General features: G+C 37.6%; 1 protein-coding gene across 1 annotated transcript; it reads left to right on the forward strand.

Annotated features, from left to right (window-relative positions):
• Positions 1-1,482: 1,482 nt before the first annotated feature.
• Positions 1,483-6,934, forward strand: en1a (engrailed homeobox 1a). The gene is made up of 2 exons (XM_051709836.1): positions 1,483-2,283; positions 3,980-6,934. Exons 1-2 carry the CDS (start codon positions 1,806-1,808, stop codon positions 4,291-4,293), a joined length of 792 nt encoding a protein of 263 aa, XP_051565796.1. The 5' UTR covers positions 1,483-1,805; the 3' UTR covers positions 4,294-6,934.
• The last annotated feature ends 9,046 nt before the right edge of the window (positions 6,935-15,980 follow it).

The raw sequence follows: 15,980 nt of genomic DNA on the forward strand, positions 1-15,980 counted from the left end.
CTGTATTCACTGCTGTATAATTAACGCCTAACTGATGGTATGGAAATTAAAGCTATATATTATGTTTTTATGGGGGTTCTTAAGGCGCGTCTTGTGAGAGATAGCAGAGTGTTTAGCCATTTAACTGCATAAATGAAGAGGCCTCACAAATGCTATTCTTCAAACTGAGGCAGCTATACCATTCTAATTAGACATTAATTAAGTGCCAGCAGATTCTCGAGATAAAGATTTCAGGCACTCTCAATTACTGCGAACTATAAGCTTGACAGTATGCCCATCTGACTTTCAGTATAGTCCTGATAAGGTCTAAATTAAATGAGGTAATAATACCTTGAGGTAGTAGTACTTATTTTATTAGTAGCAGTAGTAGTAGTAGTAGTAGTAGTAGGCTAATTATAGTATCTGTATTTTATTTGTAACACCAAATATATTTAGATTTAAGTCATTTAACAAACACTCTTATAGGAAATGTGCTTTGGTTTCAAAAGTGAAGAATAGCAAATTGTATTTGGGTGATTTGCATGAACCCTGTCAAGAAAATGTCCTGGTCATATTTAACCCCAAATCAATATAAAAAATATGAAAATGTATTTTGCATAAGGAAAATGAGCACACTATAGCCCTACATTCCCGATATGTCTGTTTAAGAGCATTTAATCTGGAAAGCATCACAATTTACATGCTAAACATCTTAAAAGGTCAGATTTACAAACATTCTGGATCATAAACGTCTCAAAGACATCTGCTGAATGTCTTGCTGACATCTGAGAGGAAACGTCGTACAGATGTATTGCATATGAGCAAACAACCTTAAAAAAAATACGTTTTTCAGGTATACTGTAAATTAGAGATATAAATCCAGAGATATGTAAAAATAGCCTACTTAATTATGCCATTTTTGATGTGGCAGTGGGGGTAAAAGTCACAATGTAAAAAAATGGCACTGGCCTTAAAATATACCTCTTCTTTATTCAAAATGTAACTTCTTATTTCTTTCTTTTGATTTATAAGTAAAATACCGTATTCTTTATAGGCCTATAGGCTAGGCAATAGGCCTACCGTCGAAATAAATTTCGTCTATGGCTCTTCAAAGCTCAAACAGCCGAACACTTATTATTTTTAGGCTATTTGAAAGAATGCATCCCACAAAGAATTGCACGCTTGGCTGTGTTGAATTTGAATAATTTTCCGGAAAGGTTTTTTTTTGTTGTTTTTTTTTTTTTAAAAAAGGGGGCTTAAGAAAGACATGCTTTTAAATTTAATTCTCTCCTTGCGAGTCAGGACCCTAATGGTGTGAGCATTTGAGTGTACTAGGGGACAGAATTAGACTAGTGCGAGCGCATGCACTGTTTGATATCCACGAGCAGCTCAGCGCGGAACGGCATTGGACGCTGACACGTACGTGTGACACAAGAGTTCATTTTTCATGGATAGGCTCCCCACTCGTTTGTGATCTGATGCGTTTCCGGCTAGAGTGGGCGACTGAGAGTGGTTGCCGTTGCGCACAAGTAGAGTTTCAGAAAAAGGGCTGTCATAAACTGTGGACGGGCAACGCAGAGTGTCTGCTTATGAAAGTTGCGTGTGGGCTGTCAGTCCTTTCAAAACTCGGACTCAGAGACGGCGCGAGCGTGGTCTCCACTGCAGGTCAACAAGTTGACTTCCAAAATGTACTCACTTTCACGGGAAATGAGCGCGTTGTTATGGATACATAGATAACGTTTCCCTGTCTTCTGTCTTCTGTTCTATTTTGAACTGAGTAGGTTTCAGTCCAACCAGTGAAGCGAATATTAAAGGGCAAAGCTGTTATGGAAGAGCCGCGGGATCAGAGCAAAGATGACAGCGTTTCTTTATCTCCTAACCTGCGCTCTCCACCTCTGCTCCCGCCGCAGGCTGCGCACCACATGCACATAAACACTAATTTTTTCATTGACAACATTCTTAGACCGGACTTTGGCTGCAAAAGGGAGCAGGGTCCAGACGCACACACGTCCCAGAGGGGGGTAGGCCTACGTTGTCTTTCTCTCCCCAACACTGCTTGCTCGGACTCTAACTCCAGCGCCGACAGCGTTTCTTCTTCAGCCTCCTCCACCGTCTCATCCCCAGCCAACAGGAGACATTCCCAGGTAGATGATGGAGTTAATGCACCAAAATCTGGGGTTGTCCCGGCACCAACCGTTGCTTTGAATAATCCAGGGGAAAACCCCGCGCCCAGTAAGGACACCCGAGAGCGTTTGTGGCCCGCCTGGGTTTATTGCACAAGATATTCTGACCGGCCCTCCTCTGGTAAGACATCTGATAACAAATAATATCAAATTGGGCGAGCGCATAGACTACATTCCCTGGCCCAATTAAAAGCAAGGATATGCAATGTTTCTAAATTAAAATTAGTGACTGACAGTTTACTTATTTTGCTTTATTTACTTTTACGCAATTTCTCATTGTTGTTATTACCCCAGCTTTTCCAGCATAACTGCGTACAGTTTTGTCATGGCAATAAATTACACTAAATTAAAATGTAATAGAGGTTGTCAAGGAATGGAACACGCAATTCCCAGTGTAACACACTTGATCCGGGTTGCATTCAGAATTGTAGCCTATGCAGTTTCCAAATGTGCAGACTACTACTGAATTCCTCTAACATCTTTGATTTTGGTGACTTTTGGTCGTTAAAATATTTCGTTTCGGTAAAGGAATATTAGAGCAGAAGAAAAGAAATAATAGGCCTGTACCGTCATCCTGCCGTGGTGCTTTTTTAACAGATCAAATTAACCATTTAATGACCAACAATAATTGCAGAAACAAGACCACAGTGTCTTTGGGGGTTTTGGGGTCTATGCGAACACGATCCATCCTAAAACTACTGTAAAATTATGGATTTCTATTTGTAATAAGTTAATAATTGATTGCACTTTAATAACATATATTTTTACATTATATATTTTAATTTTGTCGTCTTTACAATAGGCCTATTCAAATCAATAATTCATGCAATTCAGGAAAACTAGACAAGCTATAACAACATGAACAACAACAACAAGAACAATAGAAACAATAATAATAACTAATATATCTTGAACAATCTCTTTAAAAATTGTGCTTACATTTTTAAATTCTTTGCGTTTTTAATCCTAAACATCTGCAAGTCTACTATAACATTTTAAAAAATAAGAAATAAACAATACAGTTTTAAATGTCTATGATTGACCTCAACAGAATAAGACAAAGTTTTAGCTTGGCTACACTGAATTGAAGTCGTTACTGACATGTTTACAGTTATTTAGCTTATTGTATATTCATTTCCAAAACTATTATGAGGTAAATCTTTTTTTTTTTTTTTTTTTTTTTAAACGAGACCTGCGAAAGGTCTCGTGGATACTATATATATATATATGTATATATATATATATATATTTTTTTTTTATTTCAGATTTCAGATTTCAGTTTCATTTAAGATAAAAAAAAAAAGTATTTTTATTTTAAATGTACTGGCCTTATACATTCCAAATATATATTTATCTAATATAGCTATTTATTCGCACCATCAGCACCTTAGTTTGTGGTTTTGCTCATTTTAAAACAGATCATTCAACTCTGGCAAAATATTGCATTTTTATTTGTGCACCTTTCTAATCAAACAACTCCAAAAAAAATAATAATAATATAAGACATCAATAATAACCTAATAATAATGCGCATGTTCGAAATAGAAATTGATATAAATATGATTTACTGTGTAGAGACTGGTACAATTTGAAGCATTTTTCCAAAAGAAAACAAGTCCTTTACTGTTGTTCAGGTAACACAAGTTCTGTTAACAAGTTCAAACAGAAGTTATTTTGATCTTTATTTCAAATGGTGTTGCACTGAAACAAATATTCGACACGGCAGTGCTCTTTTGTCAGTGTGATCCAAATCGGCTTTGATATTTAATGAGATAGTTGATATTCATGGATTCGTCTCATTGTTGTCTCCACACAAGGGCCAAGGACCCGGAAACTGAAAAAGAAGAATAACGACAGTGAGGATAAACGACCCAGAACGGCGTTCACAGCTGAGCAGCTCCAAAGACTGAAGGCTGAGTTTCAGGCCAGCCGGTATATCACGGAGCAGCGCCGGCAGACTCTAGCGCACGAACTCAGCCTGAACGAGTCGCAGATTAAAATCTGGTTCCAGAATAAACGCGCGAAAATCAAGAAAACCAGCGGATTAAAGAACGGCCTCGCGCTGCAGCTGATGGCGCAGGGACTGTACAACCATTCCACCAACACCATTCAAGAGGAAGACGTCAACTAGACGAGAGAGAGAGAGAGAGAGAGAGAGAGAGAGAGAGAGAGAGAGAGAGAGAGAATAGGAAAATTGGTAAATGACCAGATATTGTTGAAAGGAACTGTGGCTTGGCCTGTGAAATTACCCGATCAACCATGGGCGAGTGTGTCAATTTCTTTAAAAAATAAAATAAAATAAAAAAAAAGAGTAGAAATAAATCTGATGGTTCTTGAGGTGGAATTGAATTAATTAACGATTGATTTTGAAAAGGGTATTAAAATTCAAGTAGCTCGGGATTTTTTTTTTTTTTTTTTTTTCATAGTCAAACAAGGGCACGACATTATTATATTTTTTCTGAATTCCTATTTTAATGCAGTTAATTTCTTCGTGCCACAGATGTGAATATATTCAGTTTACAATAAGATGCCGAATGTTTATGACTTGAAAATCGAAAAAAAAAAAAAATGAACATTGCAATATTTTGAATATTGACAATATTTTTCCCCCACTTTTTTATTCGACTTGGTATAATGAGATACTTAAATATCTGATATCAGATGTTATTCTTTTCTAAATATTTAATGCTGTATCCAAATAAATCCTTTTATACCTGCAATATGTAGCCTTTATTTTATCCGATATTATGTTGCCTTATGGTGTCTGCATCGTAAAATATGCTATTCTTTCTTGCATTAAGAATCAGAGATGGACCTCTAACTAGTGGAATAACCAAGAGCATTAAACAGTCGTTTTGTTTCGCCGTTATTTATTCCTACGTTATATTTACGGCTATTTACATGCCATGCTGTTACATGCCATATTCATGTATTACCCTCACACAGACGCATTTAGTATCGCAGCGTAATTATTTCATCAATGCAGGCTGATGCATGTAACATCAAAACACAATCCTTTAAAATGAGTCAATAATATAAATATGAAATCACTTTTTCTTGCACAAAAACAAACATTTTTGTAATATATACAGAGAGATTACTCTGTAGTTAATTTCTAATAATAACAGATTTGGATATAAATTGCACCCATGTCTTTCCCAACCCGAATACTTTATTTTATTTTTTTATTATTATTTTGTTTATTTTTTAAGCAGGGAGATGGGGAAACGGTACACATAATGTACTATCTTCTTAACGATATTCAAACTGTCTAATAAGAATAAGAATAAATATCATATTGAATTTAACGATAACGTGTAAATTAAGAGAAAGGCTTTAATGCTGATTTGCATGGCTCTGAGCTGTAGTTGAGTAACTGTTTTGGTGGTGTGTTGTGGGCATGTCCTGGCTTTTTTAACAGATTAATCAAGTCAAAAATGACAGAGAACAGTGAGCACCGTATCCTGATGGCAATCACTGTTTGTTTTCTGAAGCTCTCTGCCCGGAGCAACATTTTACCCTGGCATTTTCATCTGACATACAGAATGTGAGTTGTTGGATTCGTGGTTTTCTCACACTGTTATTGTCTCCACCTTTATGACCCTCTACACAAGGCGCGCCCGGGCAGGCTCGGTTGAGTGCAGGAATTGGAAACTGTCTAGTTCAAAAGCGAGTTGCTTTGATTAAGATCTTGATCTGCAAATCGACGTTTTCTCAAGTTCTGAAAATCTACACTGGAAGCCTTCAAACTGTGCATTAGAGATAACAAAGTAATGCAAGATTCCTGTACGCGTCTTACGATGTGAAGATTCTTCAGTAATGCCTGCAAGTCCTTTGTGAAGACCTATATTGCCACAGAAAGTTACAGTTCAGCTAAATTATGCGCATTCTTATTCGCCCTTTGTCATCAAGTCTCCCACTAAGCGTTATAGAAAACTGCTTGTGTGCAGCATTCGGGAACGAATTAAACGAGCAAATGAGACGATGTTGCGGGATGTTCTCCGCCATCAATCACTGCGACAAAGTCACCAAGCCAGACTTAAAACTAAATTTGCTTAAGCTAAATGGTGAATATACAGGAACATGATAACAACAAAGCCACGCATTTGACAAAATGAAAAACGAAGGTTATAGTATAAATAGATATACAGGTTTTATTCAGACAATTAGACTCTAAAAATCGACGAAAGTGTCGGTCTCATTCATTTGCGTCAATGCATTTGTTTGAAAATATCTACAACAATATTTACACCGTCAAAGTAAAGTCACACAGACTGTAGGCGGGGCAAAAGGCTCCTATAATTTTTGTTTTCTCCCAAAACACTAAATAGCATCAAAAACTACCACAGGACTTTCCTAACCTAACCTTACCTGTTTATCACTATGAACAGCTAAATTTTCCTCTACCGTGAGATCATTTACGTGTAATGTCTAAAAGTTGATTTCGAGTCAATTTGATCTAATATTTAATCTTTTTTTTTTTTATGTTGCAAATTTCATATTTAATTTTGAAACAAATTACTTATTTGTAATTTTCAATTTTGCTCAAGGTGATTATATCAAAATATTTTCAATAACTGTCCAATAAGTGAAGGATAGTATTTGGGGTTAAAAGCCCCCCTGTTGCAGGGGCTAAAGGCCCCTATTAAACACATTGTTTTTTAAAAGTGGGGCGAATAGGTTTGTTATGAAAAATGTTCAAAGTGTGCTCACATTGACTGATCCAATCACAATGGAGATGCATGTGTTTGTAGAATACTTGAGATGTAATAAAATGCCAAATGTGTTTAAAATAACAGGAAATGGTTGACTTTATTCTGAAGTGGTTATTTTGAGTAAGCATCATCTTAAATTTACTCAAAAAAGCATCTTGCTGTCTCAAAATTATTTGCATAAGTTGCCCATAACTATTGCCCCGGTATCTACACTATATCAATATAACCCCCCTGGGGGCCTTTTTCCCCAAGTGACGGAGCCATTTAGCCCAGGTGTGATGTAAAAGGCCACCTCACCTCCTTTTTTATTTTTATTTTTATTTTTTTATTAATTTGATTCGAAACAACCTTATATTGTTATTTCTATTCGCGCAAATTATGTTGCTCCATCAATATTCAATACAAATAAATATATTTATTGAATCTTGAGACACTTTGTGACCAGAAAAAGCACATTTTCCTTAAGGTGTGCCTTTAGCCCCGTTATACCCTATATAAGACTTTAGCAGCTGATCACTAACAGTGGTTTGTATGTTTGTTTCAAGCACCTATAGTTCAACTATTAAATTCGAATAAATATTTAAATGCTCCAAATGTTGTTACCTTTGCCATTTATACAGTTTTATGAATTGTTCTGTTGCAAAATTGTTTTTATGTTTAGGCTTTGTTAAAAAAAGGCATTAAATAGCATATATAAATACATTATATTGTGGGAAATGGCTTATTCTTGCAATTCCAAATGAGTAAACAGCAGTAGGCTCATTGTGACAACTTGCCCCATATAGTGCGACAACATGCCTCACTATAAATATTTTTGTGCCCAAGAGGCCTTTCAAAACCTTTCAAAAATAAACCTACCCTGAGAAGTAGGCTTTTTGGTGTACACGTGTGACAACTAGCCCCGGACTAAATTCCCTATTTTGCCTATAAAGAGCAGCGAAAAACTAAATTCGTTTGAATAATTTCATTGCTGATTTTTATTACATTAATTTTGCCCAGCTATTAAAAAAATATTTTGATACTAGAATTTTAGTTTAAAGAATAAAATTCTAATTGATAGGCCTACTATCACAAAGATAACCATGCTCTTCTGGAGAAAACTGTGCAGATGCAACAAATGCAACAACAACCCGGTCAAAATTATGCCTGCAGACCAAGTGTACTATTTGTGTATATCCACCGCGCTTTGCAAATACTCCCTGTAATTTGTGCTAAAGCAGCATGTAAGCTTTACGGCTACTAGCCGCTCACATTGCATAAACATCTGACTGTGTGTGTGTGTTAACCGGCTGAATATCTGAGAATGCTGGGGTGTGCATTTGGAGGGTGGAGGTGGAGTGGGAGGATCTTAACAAGAACTCAAGGTTCTCTCCAAGTTCAACGGCTTCAGTCAGCTCATTCATTTGTTCGTTCGTCTGTTCACTCCCATTAGGCTACTTGATTCATGAATTATTTTGTAAAAACCTTTACTATTTAAAATTGGCTAGAAAGCAATTCACTAGCCTATAAAAATTGTAGATACGCTGTTGAAGTTGGCTTTTTTCTTTAGATAGTAAGCTATTCGTATTTCCTGCACATTTGTTGCTCTCAGCCTATCAAACTGATTGGCCACCGGATCTTCCACATCTTTTATAAAAGAGCGGGAAAACTTGTAGCATTATAATTTTCAAAACAAAACTGTTTTTCACTTTTGTAAAGTCGAATATAGACCTATAGGTCAGTTTTATCAATCCTAGTATGTATCTTATTTTCTATTTTGTGATATCATTTTTGGGGTTTTCAGGGCAGCAAACACAAAAGCCTGCATTGTATATTTGAAGTGCACCACAAAGTCGATTTTAATCTTTGTTTTGTACTTAGTCGGTGCCTAATTAACCATACTCGGTTAAATATTTTGCATGTTATTGCGCTCTAATACTATTTCTAAATTTCCGCTGGCATTCGTGTGCAGAGCTCGGACCCGGAAGAGCCCAGATGACGATTCGCACATATCCCATCTGTGTGTCCAGGAGCTTGGGTTTCCACCGGTAGTATTTTTGGAATGGAGTTCCCCTCTGACCGTGGATGACACGTTTAAAACGCCGTGACAACGTGGTGTGTGGTCCACCGCACGCATCTGTCCTTCAGTGGAAGCCCCTCGCGAGGCATGCATTTGTTCATTTTATGCGGGGAAAAACTCAGCAGTTTACTGTTCAGCATTTCTCAAACAGATTATCTTGTATGGCTTTGTCTGTCTGTCTGTCTCATTATCAGGCTGTCTTTCCCACTTTTCTGTCTGTCTGTCTATTAGTCTTTCTTATTTGTCTGTCTGTCTATCAGTCTATCAGTCTTTCCTATTTGTCTGTCTGTCTGTCTATCAGTCTTTCCTATTTGTCTGTCTGTCTATCTGTCTATCAGTCTTTCCTATTTGTCTGTCTATCTATCTGTCTATCAGTCTTTCCTATTTGTCTGTCTGTCTGTCTATCAGTCTTTCCTATTTGTCTATCTGTCTATCAGTCTTTCCTATTTGTCTGTCTGTCTATCAGTCTTTCCTATTTGTCTGTCTGTCTGTCTATCAGTCTTTCCTATTTTTCTGTCTATCTATGTATCAGTCTTTCCTATTTTTCTGTCTATCTGTCTATCAGTCTTTCCTATTTGTTTGTCTGTCTATCTGTCTCAGTCTTTCCTATTTGTTTGTCTGTCTATCAGTCTTTCCTATATGTCTGTCTGTCTATCAGTCTTTCCTATATGTCTGTCTGTCTATCAGTCTTTCCTATTTGTCTATCTGTCTATCAGTCTTTCCTATTTGTCTGTCTGTCTGTCTGTCTGTCTATCAGTCTTTCCTATTTATCTGTCTATCTGTCTATCAGTCTTTCCTATTTGTCTGTCTGTCTGTCTATCAGTCTTTCCTATTTATCTGTCTGTCTACAGTCTTTCCTATTTGTTTATCTGTCTGTCTATCAGTCTTTCCAGTTCATCTGTCTGTCTATCCATCCATCCATCCATCCATCCATCCATCCATGCATCTAGTCTTTGTCTAACTGTCTTTTTTTACCAATTAATCCATTAATTTATATGTCTTGCTTACTTATCTAAGCTTTCTGACTGAATAAAAGCTTACAAAACTCTAGACGGAGCATTTGCATCCATGTTTTATGCAGCAGGTTCAGTTTGTTACACTATGGTTCTATTCCAAAGCTTAGTGAGGGTGCTCCGGATGCAGCATTTTAAGACATCATGGGCATGCTCCCAACGAGAGGGTTGTTCCAAAAGGTAGGTATCTTAATTATGCTGCCTCTTAAGATATCTAATTCTGGACAAATTCTAAGGTATCATTGTATGTCTCATTCCCCGGGTAGGTAATCCCAGAATGCACCGTGATGAGCTCGGTGGAAAAATAAATCCAAGATGGCAGACGAAGTGAGGGAAATTTAGATTAGAAATATACTTATAATCAGTGTTGGGGGTAATGCAATAAAAGTAACACGTGTTATGTAATCAGATTACTTTTCCGAGTAACAAGTAAAGTAATGCAATATTTTTTAGTTTAGACCATAATATCGGAGTTACTTTTTAAATAAAGTAACGCGTTGCTTTTGTACACCTCTACCGTCCCTGTATTATGAGAAATCAGGAGTAAAAGTGCGCAAACTTCAGGGAGGAGATGTAGTGCATGATGGGCATTGTACTCCTATAGAATGTGAGGCCAGAGACTATTTAGCAGAGACCAGTCACTTCTATTTAAATGAATGGGAGAAATTGGAATGCCCAACCAAGAAGCTCTAGCACCCAACAGTTAATAGATGTAGAAAAGAAGTCACGCCTTGCAGGTAAAAGAGCCAATCACCTTTTAGATACAGACATCGCCTGTCAATCAACTCGCTAACTCGCATGCGCATTTCGCGTTTTAGCGTAATATGAGGTCAACATTCAGTTGAGTGAAACAAGGTTGATCCACGTGTTAATACACACTGCATTAAAAAATCAGTAAATGTGTTTAGCGAGAGGGACTATAAGACATGATACACAGGGTGAAATACTCACTCAGTTTACTGACTTATGCAGCCGAACTGCTCCGTGTTACAGCTCCCCGTATATAGGAGAATGGGTTGAGATAAGTTGGCTCTGGAGCTGTGGCTCCGAGCAACATTCTACATCGATTGTGTATGCAGAGAAAATGTCTTAGTTTCTAAAAATATTTGAAATTTTTGCTTTATAATAAACAAGTAGTTTGATTCATGAAACAAATCGACATTTTGGTAGCATTAAAAGCATTGTATCAACATGCGACTTCGAAGTTGTGGCATCTGTATGCACCATGGATCAACTCAAAACAAGCGTGCATAGACATGACTTAAGTGAAAAATATTAATTTACTCATCAGACTTATTCCTTGAACATGTTAGGCTGGCATTCCCCACTGAATTTTATCCTTACTTCTGAAAAACATCTTAAGTTGACTCTGGCATTGTCGATGGAAACATCACATGATGACATATGATGCAGGTTCAAGTGTTGGACTTTGCTGCTTTAGGTAAGACAGTGGTTATTCTTCATTAGTCATGTTGGCTGGCATGTTGATGGAAAAACAAATCATGAATATTCATGTTATTGATTCTTTATTAGAAATATGACATGAAGACCTACTTTCTAAATATCTGTTTGTTTACTGTGTTGTTTTGACATGAGTGTTACAGTAGCTAGCATAACCTGTAATGTCTCTTATATGCAATGCATGGCTTATTTGTATGGAATGCATAGCATAGCAGAAGACAAAGTGGCTATGAGAAAAAGTAACGCTTTACTTCCCATAAAAAATAACTGTTTAATAAATTAAGTTACTTTTTAAGGAGAAACGCGATATTCTAGTGAGTTACTTTTAAAAGGAACGTTACCCAACACTGCTTATAATCCATTCAATACTGAAAAGTATCAATAAATAACAGTTTAATAAGATACAACACTGACAAATTTACCTAAAATGTGTGTGTGCTGTGCATATTTATGCTCATTAGAGGATTGCGTCGTTTCCCTCGATTCACCTGTATTGAAATCAGTTGCGAGTTGACTGTCCCATGCGCTGCGTGTGAGGAGTGTTATTTGAATGATGTGCGGAGCTATGTAGAGCATTCCAAATCGCTCTCTTATGAGGCATCATTTCAGTAAGGATGCTGACATTGAAGACAGCTGCCTATGTAGGCAGTAGATAGCGAGGCAGATCACTAAGCTTTGAAACAGACCTAGTGTTTCATCTGTCCCCCAGTGTTCACCTGATTTTCTCCACGACCTTGCATCCTAGCATATTCCAAAATGTGTTAATTTTAAGTTGACAAATCAATAATTATAACAAGCAAAGGTTCCTTTAATGGTCAGACAGGAATAATGATTTATTCACAATGAAAGAGGAATAAGAAAAATGTACCCCTTTCTAATTATTTCGCACCAGTGTGAAGTACGTCCTTCAAAACAGAGAGCGGATGCTAATGTAAATGTGCACACTGATAATGACAGTTCAAACTTGCATGAGAAGAGAAATATTCACAGTGTCATAACTGTACTCGCTCTACCCGATAAGCTCCGCTTCATGTTGTCCCAAAAGAACAATCCTTAAAATCGCTGAAAACAGCTTCTCGCAACTTATTGCTTTATTTCACACTTTTGCTTCCTTGAGATGCCCATAATGATTGTAATCTACACAGAAGGGAACTAAAAATAAGACAAAATTCACAGACTCTTATCTTGACTCCTTGATACCTTAAAGCTGTTGACGGTTTGGACTGTCTCATTAATTAACCTGTGACAGCAGTGAGTGCAATACACGGAAGCAGTAGACCCCTTCTGACATCTAAGAAGTATTGAAAGAATTGGACAAATATCTGGCACAGATTGACTCTAAGCAAGACCAACCGAAATGTTTTCTACAGACATACTAAATGAGCATTTAAAGTGAAGATTTAACTGTCGCATGCTGACATGAACAAATATTGTCAACTCTGAGGTTAAGATGGACAGAAAGAAATCAAGATGTTGCTTCAATCACATTGGGTGTCAGGGGTTTGGTTTTTGTTTTTCATCTCTACTTGACAACATGAACCACAGCCATACAAGCTGTCATTGCATTAACCATTGTAAAAGCAGTAAGGAAATGTTTGTCAAAACACACACAGTAAATGCATATTAGCTTTAAATGACTCAATCCTTAGAATATTTATATAGTTATAAAGGGTCTCATATGAAAGTTTTACCCTAGGTATTCAATGCATTTTTATTAGCTGATATGATGCTGATGCACAGACAAATAAATAAATACAAAACAAATATATTCATGAGTAGTTATGAAGAGTTACGGAAGAAACAGAAGGGAGCTCACAACATTGCAGGGGAAATTACTCTAAAATGCAGGAAATTACACTGATTGCTGGGTGGCTTGTCAAAAGAGGAAACATTGTCATGTATGAGACAAATGAAAGTGACAGGAAGAGCTTCATCTAGATTATATTCATTTGAACCAACACTCTGTAGCGCCACAGAGGGTCTCATTACAGGTGGAATCACAGTCTGGTATGACAGTAGTATAACACAGCACCGGACAGCTTTGTAGAGTAAAATTACATGCCATATCATTCACTGAATATATCTATACTTCTTATATATAAGTCCTTTTAAAGAGTTAGAAAACCCCAACATATTACAACACAACACAAACCATCAGATAAAAATACTTTTTACATCCATTAAAATGTTTAGAACTTGCCAATATCACAGTTTGACAGCACTTCACATTATCAAGGCAATCACATCCTCAACTGCAAAACTGCAACAATTACATTGTATTTATGGGTGATCTCTTTACTTTCTAGATCTAGATTTTTAAATCTTCTAAAATAGAACCTGCATCAGTACAGATGTTCCGTGCCCCTGCTTTTCCGCACAGGAAAGCATAATGTAGCAATTTTTAGTGCATGCCAATCAATGGTCTCCAGCCCTTGCCTTAACACACATCACATCTGTATAGCCTACTGTGAGATTCCTTCTTTGACTTCCACTATCGATAAAGAGCAGACCAACTCTAAATTGCAGTGTGTGCATGTCTGCAGGATGTCAGTATGCTGTCAGTAGGCACCTATTATTATTGTTTCTCCGGCCAGACAGAGTGAGAGCGGACATATGGCCTCAAATCACACAGACACGAAAAACATACACACAGACAGTCAAGGATGAGCCAGCCAAGTGCAGACAAGACTATGCCCAGGATAGCAGCAGTAATAAATCTTGGACTGTGTTTGGCTGTGACAGTTCAGATGCTATCAGCAAGTCAGTGGTCAGTCAGTATAACTAACAATGAGCAAGACAGGAATCATCCATAATACAGACATACATACTCATTATAACATTCACTTACAGACATACACTTTGAGATGGATTATTACTGTGGAAACGTAGGAAAACAGAGTGAGCAAGAGAAACAATCAGACAGATAACAGTGGTAATAAGGGCTCAGTGACACTGAACAGAGTAAAGCCTCAGGCTATCAAACACACTGGGATAAACTTGCTTAAACTTAGCATTATAATCCATCTGTAAGTACCTGACACAAAAGCGATATGAAAACAATTATAATTTCACTCTTCTAAAGCCTTCAGACAACACAAGCCGCCTTCTCAAAATGGCTTTACTGAGACTCCATTTATCATTGTTTTCTGTCATCAGCTGATATATGTGTGCGAGAGATCAGGATAAGGGGAGCATGTGCTCTCTGACCTCTTGATTGGTGATAAAAGGATCTGGAGAGAGGAGGGTAATAGAACAGTATGGATCATTCGCCTCATTGGCTCTCAGAGAGAAGAGAGGGACACAGGCAAAGCGGTTGCCAAGGAAACTAACTGCATTTTCTTTGCTTTAAAGTGAATCATGTATAAGATTTAACTTGTTCCTCTACATTTTTTCCCCTTCATTCTTCAAATAATCACTGTATAAATACGTATGTAGCTAACCGTGGTAAAATATTACATATTTTTTTGTTATAAAATATTATATAGACCTACTATATATACTCAGTAGGTGGTTGATTTTCATTTAAAAAAATGTAACTTATCCTTTTTGTAAAATGAGGGTGTCATTAAAACTGAATTGGAGGAGTCACGGGACACCATGTGAGGTTCGGACGTGTGAACGGCGAGATCTGTGCCCTTTGCTAGTTTTAACACTATTAATGGCATAAACCAGTGAGATTCGATACACTCCCTTCCATAACAGTTCAAGCAGGACAATATATCAAAGAATTCAAAATTCATGGGCTCAGGAGACATTAAAAGACACTTACGTGCTCAAGCTGACACCCTCGAGAAGGCCCCGAGCCAGGGAGTCGATTTGGTCGGAGAAATGAGGGAAATTCGGCGAGAGATGTTGAACATGTCAGCAATGCTGATGAAGGTTGTTGCTGACTTGGAGGACCTCGCTGTACTATGTCGATCGATCACTGCCATGGAGACAAAATTCTCTGAGGTGGTTACAAGAGTGGGGGATGTCGAGAAATGGATCGATTAGCTGGAGTCATCGGAGAGGGAATTATCTGCTAATCTGCTAGTGACCAAGGTGCATTTGGAACATGTCTGGGAGAAGTTGGAGGACATGGAGAACCGTAGCCGGCGGAATAATGTCAGAATCGTCAGAATTCCTGAGGTCGAAGAGGGTCAGGATATGGTGAAATTCCTGGAAGGACTCTTTCCGAATCTGCTTGACATTACAGGCCATAAGCTGTAAATCGAGTGAGCTCACAGGGTCCCAGCTCGGCGATCCGCTGAGGGAGACAGGCCCCAATCAATTCTGGCCAAATTTCTGAGATCATCCGATAAAGATCTTGTGTTACATGAGGCGAGGAGTAAAGGAAGGCTTTCTTGAAAGAACAACAGCATTTTCTTTTTCCTAGACTTTGCAAATTCAACAAGAGGGAAATGTGAAAGATTCAAGGAATGCAAGAAACTCTTACATCAATGGAAGGTCGCTTTTGCACTGATATTCCCGGCCAAATTGAGAATAGATGCTAAGGATGGCCGAACATTCGTATGACTGTTCGAGGAAACTGAGCGCCTTTTTTTTGTACTGGTTCCGCCTTGCGGCTAGA

This window comes from Myxocyprinus asiaticus, chromosome 11, assembly GCF_019703515.2.
Source record: "Myxocyprinus asiaticus isolate MX2 ecotype Aquarium Trade chromosome 11, UBuf_Myxa_2, whole genome shotgun sequence".
NCBI classification, from domain to species: domain Eukaryota; kingdom Metazoa; phylum Chordata; class Actinopteri; order Cypriniformes; family Catostomidae; genus Myxocyprinus; species Myxocyprinus asiaticus.